Source organism: Mercenaria mercenaria, chromosome 7 (assembly GCF_021730395.1).
Source record: "Mercenaria mercenaria strain notata chromosome 7, MADL_Memer_1, whole genome shotgun sequence".
NCBI lineage: Eukaryota > Metazoa > Mollusca > Bivalvia > Venerida > Veneridae > Mercenaria > Mercenaria mercenaria.
This window is the reverse complement of record NC_069367.1, coordinates 85523802-85550609: the sequence shown is the minus strand read 5'-3', so window position 1 is coordinate 85550609 and position 26808 is coordinate 85523802. Positions and strand designations below refer to the sequence as shown.

Sequence of the window (26808 nt, the reverse complement as noted above, 5' to 3'; positions counted from 1 at the left end):
TTACTGTCTGATTCTCTGATTGCTTCGATTTTTAACTTGTACTTTTTAATAAATAAAGCTCAATGCATGATTCTCCCATTCTCTATCTTGCTTTTCTGGATATACAAATAAAATATGTAAAAAGATCCTTTGGAAGCAAAGAATGCAACCAAGAAGAATAATAGCAGACTCGGTTTCATAGAGTCTGTTCATGAGAGGTAATAAAATGTGCAACACCTCTCACGCCCCCTAGCACCGGCTTAAGCGGAACTCTATTACACATATGTTGAATGGACTCCAGGATCCAAAAGGACCAGAAAATATAACAACACTGAATCCAAGTACGGGGATACTTTTTACAGCCGCCACACAGAAAAGATTGCTGTTGTGATAGTTAATTAAATCTGTAAAACGATCCTTTGGAAGCAAAGAATGCAAAAAGTACGCTATGGCCCATGTGGATTGCTAATTCCTTGCCGTAAAAGTATTTCTGGAACTTCTTTGAGTCAAACACTATTGCCAGACATTGTCTTTCAGTAAGCTCTCACGCTGAAGTAAATTTATGCTCGCAAAAGTTACTGGAAACAATCTTTTGTCGAAGTAAGGCCACTACAACTGTTACATCTGAAGAATTCGTTTGCAATAGGAACGTCTTGGTAAAGTTGTGTATTTTCAAGATAGAAGTATTGAGCAAAACTCCATTATACCAAATTAGGTTGACTTTTCTTAACTCGACCCTTTAGAATTGACTTCTTGCTTACATCACATGCGCGGCAGTTTCTAGTTTCTCCTGTTATACCAAAACAATAAAAGGTAGATGCTATACTGTCTTCTGTTTTCTTTGATGAGAGATGGCCTCCAACAATGGATTCGTGCGCAAGTTCCATGACTTTTTTCTCAATGTAGTGAGGATAGTAATTTGTTCAATTTCCTGGTCATATGGTCCTTTCTTCAGTTCAAACAGTCTGCACAAGGCACAAATCCTGGCCGTATATTTGGATACCACTTCCCGTCAGCTTCCATTTTTCTTCAGAAGCTAGTTACCTAGAAATGCATCGTCTTTTTGCTTCTTCTTTAATGTCCACATGTCACAAAAAAGTTTTTGTACATTTAATGGTTTCACATGTAGCTCAACCTTCTTACATTGTGCTCTCGTCATTGCTGCAGTTATTGACTTTGATACGTGCCTTTCTGTCCATTCTGAGCTCGAATTGTTTTACACTCATGATACATTTCCAACTACAATTCCCCATAAAAAAGCTGTTGGCATCATGGCTTCAATGTATTCTCTGTTAAAAGGAGTGTCCATCCATACAAATTTTGGTCTTCCTTTACCAGATATTCCTTACTGATGCTAGTTCAAAACCTGTATATCATATCACCTTCACCTCTTCTTGGTCTACGAATTTTTGCACCTCAAGTTTCCTATTTCCTGGTAATATCAATCGTGAACGTTCTCTGGAAATTAGGATGGACTCTCCGCTTGCCAACTTCAACTTTCAAGCCTCAGTAATTTTCTTCACTTGGCTATTTTCTTGCATACATAGGACCGTTATCGTATGGTCCTTGTTCGCTGTGGCTTGCCTCATATATCTGCACTCCCTACAGTTCCTGGCTCGCGGAATTTTCAAAGCCCCCACCCCCCCCCCCCCCCACCCCCGATTGGACCCTATTTTCTGAGCCGCGATGATGCGCTTTTTTTCATGCATCCCCGCAACAATTACACCTTCCGCCGCGACCAAATGCATTAAAATCTATTACGGGTAAATGCAGTGGTTTCTTATACTGTATACAGTCAATTTAGCTAGGTAAACTACTCTGTTACAAAACAAACAGTCATCTTTTCTTGTCCGTGTACATGACCAACTTTGTTGCAAATACAGCATGTTTTACGCAATCCATTTCTCTCATTCAAATATATTTGATATCTCACTGAGCATCGGCCTTTCATCGCTAATTTTTGCCTTAGATCTTCAATGTAACGTTGCACTTTTCGGCGATGATGTAATCATTCCTTCATGCGCCTCGAATTATTGTTCAGCTAATCTTGTTACCTCCCTCATGGAATTAGGTCCCCTTTCTTCCAAGAAAAGCTTTCAGTCTGTAGAGCAGCTTTCAAAAAACTGCTTTGTAATTAACAGATCGGCGAAATTTCGGCACTTCTTCTCCATCACGCTCAGATCTGCCCATCAGTTAAAGTATCTTTTAAGTATTGTAAGAACCGGAAGACTATTTCCTCTGCATTTTGCTCGAAATCCATTGTCTGTAAACTTGTGCATCTTCAATATTGCCCACTTCATGTTTGTACAATCACAAGCCTATTCTTGCGGCAATCTGATATACAACTCCGGCACTATTCTAGTAAAAATGAACTAAGATTTAATGCCCATGTACTTGGAAATATACCGGCGAACCTTTCGAACTTTTAAAGATATGCATCCATGTTGTCATGATCAAAATCAAACTTCGGTACTTTGGGTCTAAACAACTTGTTTGAGCCGTCATTGTTTGCATTATTTTACTAAAGCCGTTTCATCTAGAATTCCCGCTCTTGTATTTTTATCTCAATTTCAATTCTGCCCGTCCTCTTTACCTTTCATCTTTGTGTCCGTTCCTCTTTGTCTCTATATATGTCCTCTCTTTATCTGACGAATAACAGTAGTTCTCCGCCAGGCAATTGCTACATCTTTCCTAATCTGATCTATTCATCAAGATACATCTTATGTGGATTGCAATACCTTCTGATAGAGACCCCGGATTGGTCCCAAAATTCTCAATTTCTTTTATTTTCCTTCTTTGTTCAAGGTTACTATGTTTTTGCTTAAAAGCCAATCGATGCAATTTTCTATGAATCAATAAGTAACGCGTAAATTGCTGCAACACATGAACTTCTACACGATCCGAATTTGCTGTGCTTCTTGAATTTGCTGAGCTGCTTGGACTTGCTGTACAACTGCGCTATCTGTACTTATGGCGCTAATAGGACTTGCTTCGAAGCTTACTCTTCATTCGCTTCTTGGACTTGCTAAACTACCAGAACCTGCTTTCTTTTTTGATGTTGCTGCGCTTCATAAACTTGTTGCACTTCTTAGACTTGCTGCGCTTATTGAACCTGCTTTACTTCTTAGACTTGCTGCGCTTTTCAGGCTTGATGTATGTCTTATATATGTTTCATTTAGACTTACTCTGCATCTTAGATTTGAACACCTCTGAGACTTGCTGCTTTTATTGAACTTACTTTACTTCTTACACTGTGTTTCTCATACTTGCTGCAATTTTCAGACATGTCGCGATCCTTATTCTTCGCGACTTGCTGCGCTTCTAAGATTTTTTGCGCCTCGTACTTTTGCTTCACGTCATTGACTTACTGCACCTAGCAAAAGTAAGTCTTTGACAATACAGAAAGGAATGTTTTGGAGCTCTTTAAACAATCGTGCAAAGCTGATAGAGAAACGTTATTGTGACATTACGTTCACCTTAACCTATAATATGTTCAAAATGACCGCGAATCTGTTTCTTCTGCTCTAACGAAATTACTTTATTTCATTTTTGTTTTGAAAATATTAGCATATATTACTCTGATTGAGTCGGTTTATATTTTCAATACGAGTTCAAATACTGTTAGCTGTTAGCTAAGTTTGAACAAACATGAAAAAGTATATTTGGCTTAAATGATTAATGGAGAAGTGAATTCATAAAGAAATTTTAATTGAACGTTTATAAAAAGACTATACATTTACATCATTACCTGTAAAGGCGTGCTGAACTATAGAAACTCATAGCGTCCAACAAATGCTTATATAAAACATTCTACTTAAAAAAGTCTGCTCTCTAACAGAAATATTTTTTTCCGTTTGGATTCTGTACTGAATTTGTACAAGAAATAAAACAAATAAAAAGGTGGGTAATAATTTGTAAGACGATGAACATAAACATTTTTCATACCCATGTTGTCCTTATGCGCAATGCAGTTGCTATTATTTCTTTTGGAAATAATACGTCAACCTCAAGTTTGGACCATCCTGTCCACAACGCTTCGGCAGTTACAGTATATGTGCCATTCCTGTTGTCTAAAACAGTGCAAGGCGCAAAAGCGTCAAACGAGTAAGCAAACAACCTTGCACGCAAGTGATCACCTCCAGTCGACTTCGCTTTGCCATATCCATCGAAAAGAATAACATTAAGGCGAATAGTATCTCCGAGGTTTATCACGTGATTTCCTGTTAATCATACGAAAGTTTTGTCTGCTAAAATTTGTATCATGTAATGAAACCAGTTTTGAAGAAATGATAATAAAAACAAGATATTTATAAAGTTATGAAAACAAATATTTCGACGCCTCAGAATTAGAAGGGCGTAAGTGGAAAATCATAGTTTTCGGCAATATGAACGCCCTTCTTATTTTAAGGGTGTAAGTGGACTTTTCTGGTACAACAATTAAGTGCAGATACGCCCTTCTGTTACTGGGATTCTGAAAAAAACTTTTCACTTACGCCCTTATTATTGGTAAATTTGGTCAACACGGCAGTTTGTGACATTTTTTTTACAGAATTATGTCCCTTGGTGTGTAGTTTCAAAAATGTATGAATCATAAAAGGGCGTAACTAACACGCCCTTCTTATTCTGTGGCGTCGATTTGTAGAAATTGAAAACATGAAAGCAAATGTAGTAGAGATGTAGATGAACATGTGGCTAAAGCAGTGCAAAGGTTTAACATGTGTTATTAAAATAATTTCTTGTTTTCTATTGACTATACTGTGCTTGAATATTCCAAAAATGGATATATTTTATTTCGGGAACTTTGTTGCCACACAATCTTCCGAAACCGTAGTATGTAAATGCAAGAGTTCCAAATTGATCTGTGCAAGAATCGTTTAAAAGTAGACTCACTCAAATGCGGAAGGACATACAAGGCGAACCAATACATATCATGTGATGTAAAAAAACGTAATGTAAGTCATTCAGTACCCGGGATGTCATCAAGAATACAGTGGTGAAATCTCAAATCCTTGAAACAAGACGACTTTACACAATCGAAACATACGTGACGCAACCTGAAGAGTACTTTCAATGAGCAAACATATTGACCTGTGTGCGAAAACAAAGTTCCCGAATTATAAACTACATTGCAATAATCAATTGTTCTCGAATAATAGTCAGTAGAAAAAAAAACAACGAAAAATGATATTTTATAAGACAGCTTAAACATTTACAAAACAAATACATATATAATACTGACGTCCCTTGTTTCTTTTTACGACGTCAAATGACATCTTATTGTTTGTAATCCTCCTGATGATAAATGTTTGAAACCGGTTGAGGAATAACTCAAATATTCATCGAGTATATAGATTAAGATCAGTTTTATCCAGGACAAGAGGCGGATTAAAAAAAGAACAACTGCCCAGCTTATTTCTAAAGTTAATTCATAGATGCTAAATTAAATGATCAAGTTAAAAAGGAAGTTGTTCAAAATTAATGACAAATCATAATTCCCGACATCAATGGAGACGGAATAACTGCCAATATGCAGGGACTACTCACATCAAAATATGTTCTGCATAATTAACGGACCAAGTCGTGCGAAAAAAGATGTAACTATTTAATGCAATTTGGATGAACAAAGATCTAGCTTTTGCACCTTTGTATTGTTTCATCGAATTTAATATTGTCCGGAAGAACAATCATTTGTTTTAATTCTGTTATCTATATTCAAATTTTACTTAGTTTCCTTATTCTGATGTTGTTTATATGAAACAGTTGCAAAAAACTGAATTTTCCCTTTTATCAAAATACTGAAGAACAACATCGACAGCAATTTTCTTTAAACTTTGTTTCTGTAATGACATTTAAGCCCTGAAAACACATGTACACTAAGAATAAGAGTGCAGATAATACAAGCCAATGAACCGGAGCGAAGGTTTGCTTTAGTTAACTTGAGACAGAGATGTTGTTAATTTAATACGTAAGTAAAAGTTGATTGAATCATACATGAGATGTATACATTCTAATGGGTTGTTGTAACTATAAGTCGGTTATAGCAAGGAGTCGTGTAACTATAAATTTGTTAGATTAGGGGTCAAACGTATTTTGGCCAGATAAAATTTTAAGCTAGAGCAAAGGGTTCGCGAAACGTAAAATGACGCACATGAGTAAAGGTAAGATCGTGTAAAGAGTGTATATTACAGACGCATGGGAGAAACAAAATTGGAGGTTCAAGAAAAGTTATTGAATGAACAAGTTGTTCTGTTTGTAAACAACACGTTAACAACGTCTGCAATCATGAAATGTTACTATAGTAAATGTATGCATTTCATTTTATTCAAGAAATGCTGCAAACAAATGATATTTAAAAATATAACAAAAATAGTGACAATCACGTGTGCATTATATCCAGAAAACACATTCTTAAAATGTGTGTACGTCTTTTGTGTCCATAACATAACTGTACGCATCAAATATGGTTTGCTGTGTAATGTAAATAGCGAACAACAGCTATAACAATATTATGTGATTTTGTGAAAACTGCGATCTAGAATGGACTTGCTGCAGTTAGTCGAAATCAATTGGCAAATCGATCCGTTAACTGAAACAGCAAGAAAATATCAATCAATTATTAAGCGTAAATGCAGATAATATTTCCAGTCTGCAGACAGTGCACGATTAGGAAGATAATCTACATGAATTAAAAATATAAACTTCTGTTAATATATTGGAAGTTATTTTCAAAGATATCGACACACGAACGAAGTGTGGGTCAGTTAAAACTGCGTTGTACAACTGTGTTGTACATGTACGATTAAAGTATTTACTTGGTCATATTCGTATTTCCTACATGCTTTAATTCAGTACTGGCTTTGTGTCTCGTTTTGGTACCGATGTTTTCATGTTGCCTCTGATTTCCTTATATCGGCTCAAATGAGTTTTGTATTTGCTACATCTGTTTCACATCATATGCAAATGCGATTTTGTGTCCAATATTGCAAACGTGAATGATAAATATTCATAAAATAACCATGTCCGCGGACATAAGGCTTTACAGTTTACACTGAATATGTATGATTACTCCCAAATTAGAAACTAAGGTTTAAAAACTTGAACGGAATTAACGTCTGTCTTCACTAAAACTGTTAAAAAACCTCTTTATCCTGAGCCAATTTGTCAGAACGAAAGATAAAAGTAAAAACAAGTAAAAATAAACCAATTGTTTAGAAAGCTGGAAAGGGGACGCTGAAAGTTAGAAATTTTATCTACAACGCTCTTGCAGAAAATCAATGGCGACAGACTTGGAAAGGGCATTTTACATAGTCCAAATCATAGAATGTAATGGATAACATTATAGGTAATAAGATAAGCCATTCTGAAAAGCCAGACTAGTAAGGATAGGATATTAGCGATTCAGTTAAACCTTGAAGAGTAGTAAAATCTCCAACTTCCACATTAGAAACTATAAATCATATACTTTTAAATCTCAGACAGTTCAAAGGTTACTTGGACAACATTTTCTAGTATAATTTATAGAGAAGAACTCTAAAAACTTTGTATATTTCTGTCAATAAATGAAACTTTAACAATTTCTGCTGAGCATGACATATATTTTCAAACACATGTGCTGTGTTCAAGGCGAAATACCGGCGCATGATCTTACAAATTATGTTTGTTTTGGGCTTAACGCCGTTTTTCAACAGTATTTCAGTCATGTAACGGCGGGCAGTTAACCTAACCAGTTTTCCTGGATTCTGTACCAGTACAAACCTGTTCTCCGCAAGTAACTGCCAGCTTCCCCACATGAATCAGAGGTGGAGGACTAATGATTTCAGACACAATGTCGTTCATCAAATAGTCACGGAGAACATACGCCAAGCCCGAGGATCGAACTCACGACCCCGCGATCTGTAGATCGACGCTCTACCTACGGAGCTAAACCGGCGAGTCTTACAAACGTATGCACCTTTCTCGTCTTATAAAACATTCATTTGCCAAAGCTGTTGAACAGTGAAGCATTGCTGTCCTTCGACAGGTTTTGTTACAAAATAATGTCATTATGTGACTATGCAATTTTTGGTCAAGTTTTTGTTTGTAAGCTGGTATCTCGGTACCCACTATTGGGAATGGACTGAAACATCATAGACTTGATTATTGTAATAGTCTGATATGCAATTTACAGAATGTTAATTCTGATTTGCATTTTTACAAAATTATGCCCAAATTTATGCCTCTTTTACGACTGACCAAACTGTTGAATAGTCAAGCGTTGTTATAAGTTTCATTTACCTTGCACTCATTTATGTCCACCAGTGCAATCCCGCGTTTACATTATTTCATTTAAAATATGTATTGAAAAATATCTTATTAACCAGAATAACCATTAAAGTCAAAAGATGACGCTAACCTCAATTTGTTTGGTATATAAGTTACTAAAATATCCCTCAGTCATGTAGTGAAAAACATTTTTGTGACTACTGAATGAGTAAATAGTATTAAAAATGTTGAATTTTACAATCTGGATATGAAAATAAGAATTCATTGTGTTTTTAAAATATGCCAGCTGTACGACCAAAGCCAACTAGTCATTACTTTTTAACATTCTTTTAGATGCAGTTTAAATATTTTAGTAATATATGCAAATTATTGATATCTTAGATTGATTTACTGACACAGAAAATAAAAGAGTGCCAGGTAAATACCATTAAGTAAATACATTATGTATTTGTCCCAAACAAACAAAAACTGCAATGTCTTGAAAAATGACTGTACTAGTAACTTCTCGCTTGGTTATCAGCATTAAGAGTTAGTTCAAGGCCTATTTAGCAGGAAGTCGGTACAATATGATTGGATGGGGTATCCCGCCACATGTCTACAGGGTGATATTCCAGAAAGGCATAACTATAAACTTAGACATTGGACACCTTGATACAAGTATTCACTGTCATTCATTTGATATATATATTTCATTCATATACAGTTAACATATTATAATTGATATAATTTCGTCTCAGCCTATATATTTCAATTCTGTTCTTGGCGGATTATTAGATATGATATATTGAAGCATAAAAAAAGTTTCACAACTGAATGATATACAATAAGTAACATATAGAGGAAAAATATGAACAGTGTTATGTTTTATGTTCTATGATAAGAAAAACGTATACATCGCATTTATGATTCAAATCTAAAATCTTGTTGTACAATCCCTACTCAGAGACAACTATTCTTCCAACTGAGGTACTAGCATAATCACGATAATTTGAGTCACCTTTGGTGAAAATTTAGCGTGATATTTAGCGCTATGCAAGCATTAAGAAATTGAACAATTTGATCTAATAATTAACTTAATCACTTGTTTAAGAGGAAATGTTCCAGTTTATGTTTCAATCGTTTCAATTTTTATGTTTTCATTTTGCCTAAAGCCGTTGTAGATTATTGATTGATTATTGTATATGCGTGGAAAAGGGTAGTTTAGCCATTACAAACTATTAAATGTATACGAAAAAGCTTTCCGAAGCATTAAAGCGACTGACAAACACAACACATTCTGATTTGTGATTTTTAAAATCATTTATCACCAAGAGAAAAAAATACCACCACTGTTACATATATTTTCACGAAAAATAATGTTTTTGTTGATAGTTTCCAGAATTACGGTAACATTCGAGTTTTTGCACTTTTTCTCATAAATTTTAATAAATCGCTGCAACGCGTTATTATAGTCAACATTGATAGATATAGAACGGGTATTATAGACACTATCATTGCGTGGGCAGCAAACCGTAATTGCTCATGCAGTTTTAGGGTTCAATTTCTAGACTCGTCTAACGATTATGGATATCAGTATGATTTACTTTGCCCTATGATTGTTATGGAATTTATAAAACTTTCAAACTTACTTTAGAAATATCCCAGAAAACCTTTAAATAACGGTGGAGTGTATTTAAACATAATTACGTGTCAATTGTGGCATATATAATTTTAGTGGTAATGTTAAAACTAAATTAACTGCCTCGTTTTGTCTTCAGTGAATCATGTTAAAGAAAGAAAAAGATACAGTTTTAAAGGCACATTTTAACAGGTCTTGGAATCGAACTTACTACGGAGAAGTAAAATACAAATACCGTGACCGCTCGGCCTATGAGAAAACACTGACTGCATCGTAAATATACTAGGTGTTCTGCCTTCTCTATTTTATGTTATTGTAATGTTTGTTTATATTTCAAAATATCATAATATTATGCGTAACCGATATGTTTGGTATTACTTTCTCTCACTATAACGTGATGATTGCAAGGTCCTCGCTGAGGGGAAATTCGTGCTTTATTATAAACCGGAAAACCCTAATCAGAAATTGTAGACGAATATTTTTATCTTAATTTCTTTAAGAAAACAACGATTTTTAAAAGAATATGATGAAATATGCATTGTCCGAACATCGAATATGCAGCATATAGATGAATAAAGCAAAAGTTGTTTTTGTTGGGGTTTTTTGTGTTTTTTTTTTCTTAAGTCTGACACCACGATTTGTGGGCTAGCCGCTTTGATATGGGAGTCGCATTGTGCATTGAGTTGAAAATTTCATTTCAAATTTCGTATCACACCACTAATAATCAATAAAGTAGTCAAAGACCAAACACACTGTCAATTTCAAAATTTAATATAGTTCGTACGTTTCAACTTCATGCCTTCTTTAGGAAATAGTAATAATAATAAGCAACAGAAATAACGTCATTTATGGTACGTTACGTCACGATAAAATAGCGGGGAACAGTCAACAGTAAAAATGTGACATATCACATATATTGCTTGTAACGTGTTATAATGAAAAAATACATTTACTTGTAAATAATTGATACCTATAATTGAGTTAATAGATACGCATAGCAGCCATAATGCAGCGTACTATAAATTATCATCGGATCACAAAGATAAACATGTTCCTAAAAAGATATGGAATAAAGGAAGAATAGGAACAAACGATTCTAAACAATAAATGATTACATGTACAATGTATTTACATTACTTTATGTCATACAACAGTTTTGCATAGAGCCCTTTAGATGTCAAGCTGATGAAATTAGCGGATAAACAGATGAGAAGTACTTTGTATGCACATGTTTTCTTCAAAACTGTCTCGACGCAGACGTTGTGCCTGAAGATCTTCCATTAACGCTTAAAGTAAGTGTTGGCGATAACTCCTCAGAACTACAGTAGAATGTCGATTCTCTATTGAAGACAGTGAGTGCAGATATATGCCAACGAGTACGCGATGATCACCTCATAGAAGCGTTTGAATTGAGCCGTTCGATAGATGAACATAGGAAAGAGCTTAATAAAACATTATTCACAAGTGATATCTGATTTAGATAGTAGTATCTAAGCAGCCACTGAAGAAAAACGGGATAACACGATAGTCAAGCACAGGAAAAACGTGACTTTCTCCGAAATATCAAGATATCATCGTAATAGATGATAATAACAGTCGAGAATCCGGCTCCAGTGATCCGTGGAATGATGTTTCCTCCATAACTCAAAGTCAATGGCAAGAAGTTAAAATAAACACTCGACGAAAACTACAAAACCAGCGACACTTTGAAACATAAATCTTATACCAACCAGAACGGTAATAAGCATTCGTCACAAAACAAACATCATGAGAACGTTACACCCGACAAATCTAAAAGTGACAATAAAAAAACTGAAATGCCCAGACACTAAAACTGCATTCGCGGAGGCCGTACGCAACATGGAAAAAGCCAAACATTAAATCACTACCGAATATGTTGGACTTCCTGACGAAGGCCGTAAAAAAGATGTCGGAAACGAAAAAAAAGAAATGGAACAGAAGATCCATCCGCGTCAAAGACAGGAATACATGGAAGAAACAAAATTGGAGGTTCAAAAAGTTACAAAGGGGTAAGAAAACAGTAACAAATTTATCATCTCTATCATTGACAGATGACGAATATATTTAGTTAGGTAAAGGTCTAGGATTCTGTTCAAGAACTAATTCATAGGATAAAATAAAATTAGCGGAGAAAGTTTTTAAATTTACACGTCGCTTACGTTTGAAAGAATATTTCTTTAGTGAAAATGAAAGTTCTGACAGATACTTTTGAAGAAAAAAAAAGATAAAAGAAAACAAAAACATTCAACATTTTCAATTTCCAGTGGACGCGATATCTACTTGGACTTTTATATTCAATCTGTATCACTGCATTACAGAATGATAACTATAAACGTTTATTTGGTAATATTTCCAAGTCTGATTTGTTCATTTTACAAAGTCTAGCAAATGATAAAAAGATTGTGATTAAAAATGCCACCAAGTCTAGTACTGTTGTCGTAATGAACAGTGATGACTATGAAAACGAAGTAAACAAGCACTTGGAAGATGAAAACTACTACGAAAAACTTAATTGTAATCCTGAAGAAAAAGATAAAAAGTAACATTCGCAATTGTTAAAATGAAATTGTGGAACATTGCCATAAAATAAGTGTACAATTTGATTTATACCCAAATGAGTTGCGTGTTTCTCAATTTTATATATTGCCCCAAAACATAAAACATACGATAAATCGCTGCCACTGGGATATCCTGGAAAACCAATTGTATCTGGATACAACTCATGCACTGAAAATATCTCGAAATATGTAGACTTTTAGCTCAAACCAAAAATGCAGAAGCTACAGTCCAAATATACCCCATGGCGATGGTATTCATGCATGTAAATATTTTTATCTAAAATAGTGATAATTATACTTTAACTGTTGACGACATCGCTAAACTGATCCAGTTGGTCCTGGAAAACAACCATTTTCAAGTTAATAATACAAAGTACCTACAGAAGATATCCATGGCCATGGGTAGTACATGGCACCAGCGTACGCCTTGAAGAGGACTTCATGCAGTATGTACCAATTAAACCAGAGGTATGGTTACGGTTTCTTGATGACATTGTCATGTTTGGAATGACTCACTAGATAATTAAAAAAAAATATTGATAAAATTAACAGTTTCCATCCTTCAATTAAGTCTACATACAGCATGTCACAAACTTCAGTTACCTTCCTGGATAAAAAAAGATTAAAAAAGAAATTCATCTGATATTGTCATAGACATTTTACGAAGGACACGAATGTTCATCAATACTATCACACCCTAACTCATGTAAGCGTGAAATACCATTTAGCAAGTCTAAGAGATATAGACGTATTATTTCAAACGATACACAATTCGAAAATTGTTTGCCTGAATTACGGTAATATTTATTGAAAGAAACTACTATCCCGTTGTTATTGTTGACATTGCTTTGAGTAAGTTTTCATCAATGTCACAGACTTGCGAGCTAATCCAGAGTGAAAACTGTGACAGTGTTTATGTACCGTTTACTGTAAGTTGCAACCCATCATTTGAATTTTTCAAATTAATCCATGTAATCATATGGATACATACCTTTTGTTTTTAATAATTCAAGTTTACTTTTAATAAATTCTTGAGATGTGTACATAAATTCTGGAGTATTTTTTAATAAGTTATCCAATGATTGAGACATAAATTGAAAACTATCTATAAAATCAAATCACTTACCATAAATGCCATATATCTTTCCATATTGTAAGGGATTACATTAATTTCTTTTTTAAACTTACCAAGTTCTTGCATAATAAAATTACCGTCATAACCTCTTAAATTATGGAAAATAACAGGAATTTTGTGCGTTAGTCTAAAATTAGTATTACAGTCTTGATGGGCACTTCCTCTAAATTTTCCCGTTATATGACAATGGTCTTGGACGGGCGTTAGCCCTTGGGGACTGTTGTCTTTAACCGGAATGTCAGTTTTCTTATATCTTTTTTTCACAGAAATGACAAAACCTTTGTTTTGTAAATACAGCTTCATCTTCTTCAGACATTATTAATTCTTTGTTAAAGTTTTCATTAAATATTGTCTTACAAAACTGTTCTTTCTCAAGCATTTTTTTCAATAAACATAAACTGCATTAGGACCTTTACTTTCTTCTTTTGGCATTTTTACAGCTTGAACGCCATTAATAGCTAAACAATTTGGAATATGTTCATTTAATATTCTTTCTTGTGAAAAACATGGTAAACATTATTTGCAAAAATGTTTTTTATTTGCATGTTTTGTTTTGCTAAACATTAATCTATTAAAGTCTTTTATCCAGACATAATGTGTTATTTCGTTATTACTAATTAGCAACATGTCACAGCGTTCTTCATATTTATATTATGAAAGGCACAGTGAATAAACATTATTATCTTTATAACCAAATATATTAAATGAAATATCATTCTGACTTTCTATTTTAGGTATTTGATTTATCGTAACAGGAAATTTCATTCCTTTACAATTAAGTTTTTCTATATGCTTCTTATAATTTGAAACTCTTTAATTTTTTTTTTTCACAGGAAGTTTGTAAGCTTAATGGCACCATCTAAAACATTCATTATCATCATTCTTTATATTTATTAATCCTTTCTTTGGATTCTGTAACGGTTTTGGTAATTCTAAATAACTTGAAGCAGCTATTGGGTTATATTTATATCTATTTATAAAATGGGCATCAACTGACTCTATTCTAGAGCCACTTCCTTCTGAAATCCAATAACCGATTCTATTTATTATTTCATCAAAAGCTTGACGTAAAGTGTTTTTTATTTCGTTTGTGTTAATAATTTCTAAAGCCCTTGATTGAAAATATGCAGATTTATACTTGTATCTGTTTTACTCATTTTCACAAAAGTAATTTCTAAAACAACATTTATTTTTATACCTTTTAAAGTTTCAAGTTCAGATTTAAGAATATCAAATGAGTCTTCTATATTTAAATATAATTGATTTTTTGGATCTTGTCTATATGTAATTTTAATTTCAAATTTCTTAAGATATTGCTTTGTAGACTTCTCAATTTCTCGAAAAGCCATCTATATATTATATTTAGAAAAAAACAACCTTTAAGCAAAAACAATAAATAAATAAAATGAAGTGTAAGAAGGAATAAAATATTTAAATTTATATCTTTTCCCATTAGTTTTTGATATTCCACTTTCTTTCTTTGTTTTTCCCTTCAAAGCACATTTTTATTAACCCTGAATTAATATCAAGGTCTTTAGATGCTGCGTAAAACTTTTATATGTTTTTTCTTCATTAGTGTCACAATCGGTTGCAATTATCATTTTAGAATTGTTTCGATGATTATTTGGTTTAGGACAATCACATAATATTTTACGTTCCTCTTCTGCCAAAGGCACTGTCATTAAACAAACACAATCCCATTCAAATAAATCTTTATTCTTTTCAAAAAGATAAGGATCTATATCATTTTCCAATCTATCAATTACTTTAGTTTTAAATATTTCACTGGCCAATTGATTAAGCTTTGACTTAAAAACGTTTCTATTTTTCTTTACCATTTTGTTTTTTAAATTTCCACCGGTTAATTGATTAATCTTTGATTTAATAACGTTTTTATTTTTGCTTTACTTTATATATGAATATTTTCCTTTTATTTTTTCACTTAATTCTTTAATTTCTCTTTCTTCATTCCATATTCTTCCTAAAGTACAAAATAGTTTTATTGAAATATCATTATCTATATTTCTATTAGCCATTTATACAATATACTTTACTTTTCCAATCCTTGCTTTTGTTATTAGTTGTTTTATCTTCTTATGATGTGATTTAAAATTATCTTTTTTGTCTTTAACATTTAAATCTTTAATAAATATTATAATTACTGCTGGAACAGCGCCAGCAATTGCTACAAATATAGGAATACCAGGAACAAGTACTAATGCAGTCGAGCAACCAAAAATACCTGCTGTAATTTGTAATCCTGTATTTACTCTTCCACAAAATTTATAACGTTTTCTATAAGCAGCAGCAAGTTAAGTTAAGTGGTGTATTAATTGATCTATTGTTTCTATTCCATTAGAAATTAGATTTTTATTACTCATTTATATAATATATTGTTTAAATTAATTTTTCCAATTCACAAAACGGGTTTCTTAACCAAAAGAAGATTCGGGAATCCAGCTATTAAAGTTTTCATTATAACCTTTCCATTTTACTAAAGCTTGTTTTTTCATATAGTCTCGTCTAATAACTTAGAAGTTTTTGCCCATAAAATGAACCCTGAATTATTTCATTATTCAAATCTTTAATAGCGTATGTTCAGGGATTTGTGTCATTAATTCCATAAATTATAAATATTTCCTCTATCCAGTTTGGTATATATCCTTTTTCAAAACGCCTTTTAAGTTTGCTTAAGCGAACTCGATCACCAATTTTAAATTTTGGTTTACTCTTTGGTATCTTTAAATTACCATTTAAATTAAAGTAAACAGTACCTTTATTTAAGTTTCTGCTGGCTTAAGTTGGTGCCATTATTATACTAGAATGTCTTCTTTTGTTATATTTGTCAACCATATTCTGCAAATTATCTAAATAAGTGTAAGTATTATTTGCTGTAAAATATTTCCACATTATTCTTTTTAAACTTCTATTAAATCTTTCAATTACTACAGCTTTTCCTTCATTAAATGTATAATGCATGTTAATCTTATTTTTATTCAAAAATGATTCAAACTTTTTATTATAAATTTCCTTTCCTTCATCTACCCATAAATTTGTAGGTGTTCTACCTTCAGAAATTATTTTTTTCAAATGCTCCAGTAACAGATTCTCCAGTTTTATTCTTTAATGGAATAACCCAAGCATATTTGCTGAATATATCGATAACGGTTAACAATTACTTTACGCCTTCATTATATTTTATCACTCTTCGTTTCATAAGTTTTCGTTCAATTGGCTTATGTAATTCTTCTGCTAATTCATCACTCCATGTTATTTGGGGGCTTTGTTTAGTAAATATTCTACCCCATTTTCCCGTTTTTTTGACTTTTGTTTTTGTCCAAGCCCAAGTTTGTATTTCGTTTTAATTGCAGGTTTTACAACTAAATGTTTTGCAAACTTTTCTTCAAATGTTTTTGATTTAGTGTTATTAAAGTTGGAAAGCATTTGCTTGTCACATGCACCCTTTTTTACACAACTGTCCTAGCAAAAGTCATGGTCCATACATATTGCGTCTAGTTCATAAACAGGAGGTCCATTATCTAAAGGATTTCCTGGTTATATCATGGGAATGTTAAACCTTTCTTAGGTAATAAAGGTAACAATGCTTTATGAATATCTAAATTACCCCCTGTACTTTTAACAAACTTTGATTTCATTCTTCCACAAGATGAACAGGTAGCCATTATCATTTTTATCCCGTTTTTTGGCATCAATTTTAATATAGGTATTTGATCAAATTTAAGTCCATTAAATTACTTTGCAATAGTTTTGCCAAAAGTTTGCAAAGGTGGCAGCGACTGGCTTTGTGGCAGGATTATGACAAAGGAAGGTTTTGAGTTTCCGCGATAACCAGCATCAGTAGCCGTTTCCGTGGTAACGACACACTGCTAAATTTCTAGAACCTCATTTAAACCTCAATTTGTTACTGTAATGTATTTCTTTGAATGGTGGGTAAATTAAAATCCTTACAAACGGCCAGTACATACGAAAGCTTCTTCAGTTATAAATGATACAATTATCAATACTGATCCACTATCTTAATTAATAATTACAAAAGAGTTATTGCTAGCAATGCTCAGTCAAAATAGAATATTTTTAAAATTTGATACAGGTGACAGCAGAGCAATGATTGTTTTATGGGTTGAATTAATAAAAAAGCAAACAGATAAATCAAGCTTATCTGTAATAATCTTATCTGTAATAATAAATAATGTGACATGTTTCTCATGTGATGACATTATTTGTTCCATTAATTTTTGAATAAAACGTTAACGTTTTAATGCTCTTTTCATAACAGCTTAAACAATTTTATTGGCATCTAAAGCTGTGTCAAAGGTGTTTTGTTTTATTTCTTCAAACAAAACCCACCCAGTAAAAAAACAACAACAAAAACAACATTAAGTATTTAATTAATCGCAAGAACAATGCTATCATGTTATTGATTTATATACACACGAAATAACTTACGCTGGAAAACAGTGTATTAAATATGTTTTGAAAAAGCATTCTTCTTCTGTGCAATAATTCAATGATATATTTTTTGTTCAAATTTTTCAATGTCTTATTGCTATTCTCTAATAGAGGTCGTTATTTTTTTTCAAACTTTTCATGGAGTTTGTTTCAATTCTTTCTTAATACAGGTTATACTATTTTAGCTCGATTTAAATACTATTGAACAATAATATAAATGCACATCTGAAGCTAACTTCTTTTGCATGATATATTTTTCAAAAAGGCCACATGTAAATAAGAACCATGTTCAGTTATTTTCAAGAATGCAATTCTAGCAGCAGTCTTGTCTCTTTGCTAATCTTATAAATAGTAACCACAATAAAAGAATAAATTTATCTGGTCCAAAAGATATGTGTCGTTTGAAGTATGTATTCAGAACTGGCAGTTTGGTTTAAGCCAATAATTTTTTATCTTAAGTTTTACAGACTAAAAAGAATTGGGAAAGTGAAATAAAAGATTTAAAAAAGACTCAACGTGTCCAAAAATGATGCACACATAGTGATCATAGTTGATAGTTTTATTTTTTCATGTTGATTTTCATAGTATTGTGTATTTTAACAGGTAGACCAAGTTAGCTTTTGTGATCAACCACTGTCTGTCCTCTGGCTGTTAGCGTTTGCCTCGTGAACAGGGATATGGCTATAGTTTGATTCAATAATCATCAGTGTTGCCTTTTTAGTAATTTTAGTTCAGGTTGTACAGGGCTGCGTTTGAGATTTTGCAAAACTATTTTACAAGCGAGGACACTTCTTTTTTCCCTACTCCTGTCCAACCTTTTGTCCAAAAAATCTGTAAAACTAATAATAAAAAGATTGGCCTTATTGACAACACAACTTAACCTGTAGAGTTAACACTAATGGTTGAAACTGCTAATAACTTTTAAATCTGAGATAAGTTCCAACATTTAACGCTAAAATCAATAAGGTTAACATTATTTCATAATAATTCTATTGCAAACACTACAAATGCTACTTTGATATTAAACGTTTCTTTAAACTGTAAATTCTATTTTCTCAAAATGTTGTAAGTAGCAGAAAACTACTTATGGCTATAACGCATCGAATTAAGCATTTTAGCACCTTTGTTAATACGATATCTAGTTTGATGGATGTTGTAGCGTGGCCCTATTATAGCATTCCTAATTGATAACATGTAACTGATGCATATATAAATGTTCTCTTTTTGTTCGGATGAACATTGTTTCGGATAGCATTGCATAGTTGATACAGTTTAATGGGCAAAACACGACTATCATACAGCTAAACTTCCATATATAGTTATTTGGCATTAGGTGGTAATCGAAACCTTTTAAATTTTTCTGCCAAATTAATTGGCCATCAGAGACTTTCGTCACGTGACATATTTTGAAAGTGTTAAAAATCTCAAGAGGTGCAGGGTTAGAAAAAATAAATGTCTCCTGAGTTATAGTTAAAAGTAAAGTCTTTCATTCCAGTCTCTACTCATGATCATCATACGATGTGATATAAGAATATAATTATGACATATTTTGGTAAGAGTCATGCCTACATAAAAAAAAAAAGAAAACGTACAGTAAGTGCGAAGTAGATAATTTGAAATGTTAGCGTAAGCAACATTTTGATCTGTGTTAAATTATTTTTTTTTACCTTTAACCAGGGTGTTCCATCAAACAATCATTTTGATCTTAACGTTGAGCCAAAGAATAACTGTATTATTTTTTATTTCTATGACGAAAATTATACATTATTTCCATAAAAAAAGAAATACAAGTATACAAACTTGGACTCCCTAGAAGATGATGATATTGATATGTATGCAATTAATATCACTCAACATATCATTTCCATATAAAAACATATTCCTAATCAAATAACTACAATTAGACTAGCCGCCGACCCTCCATAGATGCACAATAAAATAAGAAAACTCATCAGAAAAAGAAAAAGAGCATAGGACATCACTGGACCATATACAGGCAAATAAAAAAAATCTAGCTTCTCAGAAATGCCAAAACACATCATTCTCAAAAACTGTCCGATAAATTAAAAAATGAAAATGTCAAACCAACAGATTATTGAACAATATTAAAGAAATTTTTATCACCCTTAACTAACAGAGCAGTTCAAACCTTAAAGGGAATTCCTATAGTTTTTTATGCGCATCTTTCTGCGCAGCTGACACTTTCTATGGAAAACTGAAATGAAGTCAACATTTGTTGAAACATGTGACAGACAACCTTAAATATAAGGAATCTTGAATGAAATAACATTTTTGATAAGTTTTATCTAATAAAATGTTGAAACTGGTATATGTTGTATTGACATATAATGCCTGCAAGGTATCTTGCCATTTTTGTTGTTGTGTTTTCACATCGCATTTTAGTATTAAGACAGTTTTGTTCATATAATGTAAGGCAATTGACTTAATACTGATAAGAATATATCACCTTTCAGATTATTTAGTATTAAATCATAGAAAGAATTAAGAATTTTTTAAACTTTAAATTCTAGCAGATTTACATGTAATCAGTTTGGTCAGGTTCGCGCCATTTTTCGTCCGAACAGGTGTTGTATTCAAGCTGTCCTAACATAACATTTAGCCTGGTGACCCATATAGTTTTAGCCATTTTCATGCTCACAATACAATTATTCATACACAAGAAAAATAGGAAAAATTCAATGAAACAGTTTTTTTTCAAATTTAAAAGAAATATTCTTCACTATGGGTATTTTTCATTGAAAAAAGTACACAAAAGTGAATAGGAAACAAGATTTACTTTTCATTTGTGCCCATTATTATAACGATATAGTGTATTACAAATATGACTATAATATCTATTAAGTATATAATAAAATCTGTAAAAAAGAATCAACCTTATTGTGCTGTATTGATGTATATTTTGGTTGGTATTTATAAAAAAGCAGAAAATTATGAAAATGTTGAACAATCGCTGGCAGTTTCAGCAAAAGTGGGTGTGTTCAAAACAATTTTTCACAAAAACAAGCCTAGTGACCCATTGTTTTTATTTGTTCATTGTTTTCAGCACAAAAGTTCCCATCATATATGTGAATTTGAAAAAAAAACTCTATTAAAAGAAAAAAAAAACTATAGGAATTATCTTTACAGTAAATGATAATGGTAATCTTATCACATCAGACACTGACAAGGCATACGTACTTAACAACTTTTTCCAATCACAAACATTACTTAATGACAATAACAAAACACTGCCACACATACAATCAAATCCGAAACACACAACACTAAAATCTATCAATATGACAGAAGATGCAACACTCAAGTCATTTTTAACAGGAAAATCAACAGGACCAGACAATGTATATAATAGAATCCTAAAGGAATTATCACAGGATTTTGCAAATCCATTTTGTATTTCAAACTCTTTAACATGTCACTTTACACTGGAAAATTACCATCAGAATGGAAACCTGCACACGTTAGTGCTGTATTTAAAAAAGAATGACCCGCAATTTGTATCAAATTATAGACCAATATCTCCACTTAGCACCATCGGTGAAGTATTAGAAAAAAATCATCCACGATCATGTTTTCAATTTCTTACTAGAAAATACCTTTATTTTTTCTCTTCAATCTGGATTTGTCCCTAACGACTCAAAAACAAACCAACTTGTCTCGATATACAATACATTTTGTTAAGCACTAGATGATTTGTTTGTTTGTTTGTTTTGGGTTTTACGCCGTTTTTCAACAGTATTTCAGTCATGTAACGGCGGGCAGTTAACCTAACCAGTTTTCCTGGATTCTGTACCAGTACAAACCTGTTCTCCGCAAGTAACTGCCAACTTCCCCACATGAATGAACAGAGGTGGAGGACTAATGATTTCAGACACAATGTCGTTTATCAAATAGTCACGGAGAACATACGCCCCGCCCGAGGATCGAACTCGCGACCCCGCGATCCGTAGACCAACGCTCTTACCTACTGAGCTAAGCGGGCGGGCTAGCACTAGATGAAGGAAAAGAAGTCCGTGCAGTCTTCTGTGACATCTCTAAAGCCTTTGATTGCGTCTGGCACAAAGGTAAAGTCATCTTTTTAAACTCGATTCCACGGGTATCTCTGGACGTCTTTTAAACTGGTTTCGTGACTACTTATCACAAAGATAGCAAAAAGTAGTTCTTCGTCCTGGTGGCTCTTCTGATACAGTTGTTATCTCTGCTGGTGTACCACAGGACTCTATTCTAGGACCTTCTCTCTTCGTTGTTTTCATCAATGATATTTTTCATGACATACACTCTACCATTTAACTCTTTGTTGACGATACAAATCTGTATATCATTGTAGATATACCAATATCCGCCGCTGAATCTTTGAACTCTGATCTTTTAAAAATAACTAAATGGTCGAATGACTGGCTAGTAGGCTTTAATAAATAAAACCCAGAGTCTCTTCTTATCTCTCGTAAAATTAATAAACCCTTACATCCTCCTTTAACCATGCATGATGTCCAAATCAAACAGGTTGAATCCCACAAACATCTTGGAGTGGTCCTCTCTAAAGACGAAACATGGCACAAACACATATATTGTATCAAGGAAAAGGCGTGGAAACGTATTGATATCATGAGAACCTTAAAGTTTATTCCTTATCTAAAATCCCTCAAAACTATCTTTCTGTCTTTATTCGACCTCTACTCAAGTTTTCTGATGTGGTATAGAGTAATATTACCCACCAGAAAGAATTTGCACTTGAGAAAATTCATCTGGAAGCCTGCAGAATCATCACTGGGGCAACCCAATTGGTTTGTTTTGAGAACCTGTACAATCATACTGGATTTGAGCTACTGATACTGATTTAAAATCGGGAGAAACAAACATAAACTAATCCTATGACTCCCCATTATCTCTCTTCCTTGGTTCTAGAAGCCGATGGCCAAACATCTGTATACAATCTAAGAAATGCAAACAATATCAGAAACTTTTAGTGTCATACGCAACTATATGCTAACTCTTTCCTACCATCAACCATTACCGAATGGAATCCATTACCACTAGATCTGCGAATTCTCCCACACTAGCCATTTTTAAAAAGGAGACTCTTTTCTGGAGGACATAAAGCCCCCGACCACTACTATGTTGGAGACCGCAAATACCAAATTTTCCATCGTAGACTCAGAACTCATTGTAGTTCTCTAAATGAAGACCTCTTTTCCAAGAACATCGTTAATAGCCCACTATGTACATGTGGCGAGGTTTAAAATACATACCTCTATTTCTTAAACTGTCCTATTTACACAAGAGAGCGCAAGGAATTATTCAACAGCGTCCATCTAATTTCCAACATAATTCTACATACTTTTCTATAGGGTAATTCATTAATCATAAACACACAAAATAATTTTATCTTTCTACAGGTACAAAAGTTCATACAGGAGACAAACAGATTTAAAACATAATGCGACTCTAAATTATCTAATTTCTTAATTCAGACCCTCTATGAGTATAATATGTCCGTCAAACATAACCAAATGATGTAAAGTGACATGTTCTTGTCTTTACATTTGCTTTAAAATGAATACATGTATATTTTTCCCTTCATTTATGTCCAACCGGTCTACATACAATGCTGTTTATTGTGAAGTTAACATGTTACCGAAACAAAATACCAAAAAAACGCATGGAGAGAGTTTTGAATAAACTTGGCTTTTCTACTCAATCCTTTATGCTGTAAGTATGCAACGTTTCATGTAAATATATCTGAATGAAATATTATTTAAACGAAATAAAAGTATTTAGCTGCAAACGGAAAGTGATATTTATTAGGCAAAGACAAACCCTTCAATGTCTAAACAGTTTTCAAAGAATGTAGCATTATGCATTCTAATAGATGTATTAAACTGCATTTAGACAACACTTCATTTCAACAGTGTAAGGTGATTATACATTTAAACTAATGCTTTTAAACCCATACAGAAACGAAATTGACTGGATAAGTTTATAGATGAAGTTGTGAAAACATATTTATTCAAGGAGGGCCTGAATTGTCTATCTGTCATCTTGTAGAGTACCTGTACAATAGAGAAAGGTGGAAACTTCACAGGTCGCTCAACACGACAAGTCTTATCAGAATGGCATTCACAATGTTCAAGTGCCAAGAAAATGTATTTCACTCGGTTTTTGTTGGATCATAAATATATTTTAACAATCCAATATCTCAATATTATTTTTTTAATGAAATTAAATTTACCTGTTCTTACCTACGGCATATTGTCGGAAATATATTAATAAAGAATAGTTTTATTATTGTATATTAATAGATAAAATTTTCAATATTTGTTGACGACATAGTCCCAAAAAGTCCAAAGAAAGTTTTGGTGGCATAGATTGAAACCATTGCTATTGAAAATTTCAATTTTACCTTTAAATGGATAAAGTAATATATATGTTTGTAACCTTTTGCAGGAGATTTGGGAATGGTTATTCACATTAAAGAAGAGATGATTTCAATCTTTTAAATGTGATTTGTTTCCCGCTTCGATGTTTTAGCATCATTAAACGGTGTCTATATATCATAACTTATTCGTTCTGCAAGTGCTTATTAAAAGTTAGAATCTGAATCAGACAAATAATATTGCAAACAAATATTATAACGGGTATACCAATATCAGAAGCTACAGAGGGCTTTCACTATTTTTTCAGATTGCACGTACTTCTAAATAATAATTACACAAACCTGAAAACAATTCTAAAACATGGCCTTACTAAACCTGTAAACTATGGAAAATGTGTTTATATAAAACGGAATGGTAAACAAAATGCTTATTTTAATCAAACATTTATAAAAAAGGGATACAATGCAAATTCGTAAAGCACAGTGCATGTTTGGTTACTGAACCATCTACTGTTTGGCGCTACGCCTTTCTATTTGACGGTGTGATGATCCTGCTTTTCTCGTAAATACATTTTGAAACGGATGGCGAAGAATGCAACATTTTTAGTGTAAGACTCTTGGTGCACTGAACTCAGACACATTGTTCCGTACATTGGCGCGCTAATAATTCAGATTGAACCGTTTATATGTTTTACTTTTTTATTTATTTTACAGATGTAAAAGCTTTTTTCACCAGGGAGCTATTACATTCATACTTGTCTAATATGTTGAAAATAGGGAGAGCTGGAAACGTTTCTAAGGGATAATGGGACAGTTACCTATATGTATAGAGGCAAAACATTTCCTACGGGCAGACATTCTTTAAAGTTTGTGTACTGACTGAGACTCAAGTTTAAACAGGACAGATGTAGTAAAAATCATAGGTACCGAGGCTGGATCTTGAATTATCTGCCCTGGAAAATAAGAAAATACTTAAAAATCTAATTTTAAGGGCTTTTCCTTGGCTCACGGAATTTTCAAAGTCCGCACTTTCTTATGAATAGACCCTAGCGCGGACACGTTTATGAGCCGCGGGAATGTGCGTTTTTTTTCTAGTATTCAATAATTTTACAGCTTACACCGCGACCAAAAGCAATCAATTAATTGCGGTATATGGCATATCGAAGCGCATCGCGGTGAAGTGCCGGTGGTTTTCGGTGAATTCCGGTGGATCGCCGAGATTTACAGGTAAGAGAAAGATGATATCAATGATATATATATATATATATATATATATATATATATATATATATATATATATCGTGTGGAATACACATAATTTTATAATAAATGGCTTTTCCTCATCTTTCATGATAATAATTTCAACAGATTGTTTCAGTTATACGTAATTTCATAATCTAAAGTTTATCTACTGATAAAAGTTGATAACAGCTACCTTTATTTAAAATAATGCTTTCTTTGTCTTACTATTTATAATATGTTACGTTTGATTTTCAATGTGGCCCTATAATGTAAAATGTAAATATCTGCATTTAGTGACAATTTTATCAATATCGAATTACGGACGCTCGCTACAGTTTCGTATTTTATTTTTCAATAATAGATTTTGATGAAATGTTTTGTATTAGAAGATCATGTTATGACGTATTGAAAAATGAAATAAAAATACTAGGTCACCAGCTTTGTTTCAATTTAATTTGCCCCTAGATATGGTGTTATTTTAAACATTTTTCAAAACTTCTGTAATCCTAAAATATATTTCAGTAAAGTACAATAATCAGCATAAATTTGATTATCTAAGCATTTTTATAACGGAAAACAATATGTCTATTTGAAACATGCTCAGAGAAATCAAAAGAACATGATTTTATAAAGAAAGGAATACTTGTTCAGCAGACCCAAGAGCTATTTTTGTATATTTTTGTCAGTTTTAAGTTAGTACTTCTGCTATTTTATCGAGTTTACATAATAGAATTTAATCAAACTCTGCACATACTTTTGGTTATGTCTACCTAATCTAAAACAAAAGAAATGAAGTCACATATTGATTTCGTTAATCAATTACAACGCGATGGGTGTGGCGGCATTTATACAACACAGGTGTACGAAATACTCTTTCAGTGTTTGAGCAATGACTTAAATATATATTATTATAAAACTATCAAACGGCAGATTTTAATAGCGAATTTTAAGGTGTTTGAAGCATTTGATGCATAGAACGATGAAAGTTTCGCCTTTTTAAACAAAACCTATAGTTTAGATGTAGTTACGGTAAGGTACGGATAGAACAGCTGTGCTCAATGCAGAGTTTAGGCGCTGGTATAATACCAGACTCAGTATATGTCGGATTGAACATTTGAACTAAAAGTACTTT

General features: G+C 32.7%; 1 protein-coding gene across 2 annotated transcripts in view; it reads right to left on the bottom strand.

The window, feature by feature from the left end:
• Positions 1 to 26808, bottom strand: part of LOC123543339 (NXPE family member 1-like) — a 146815-nt gene that overhangs the window by 99240 nt on the left and 20767 nt on the right. For both annotated transcript variants that reach the window (XM_045329420.2, XM_045329416.2), the window contains exon 3: positions 3925 to 4199. In XM_045329420.2, the coding sequence (XP_045185355.1) occupies positions 3925 to 4199 (275 nt within the window). The remainder of the gene's footprint in view (positions 1 to 3924; positions 4200 to 26808) is intronic.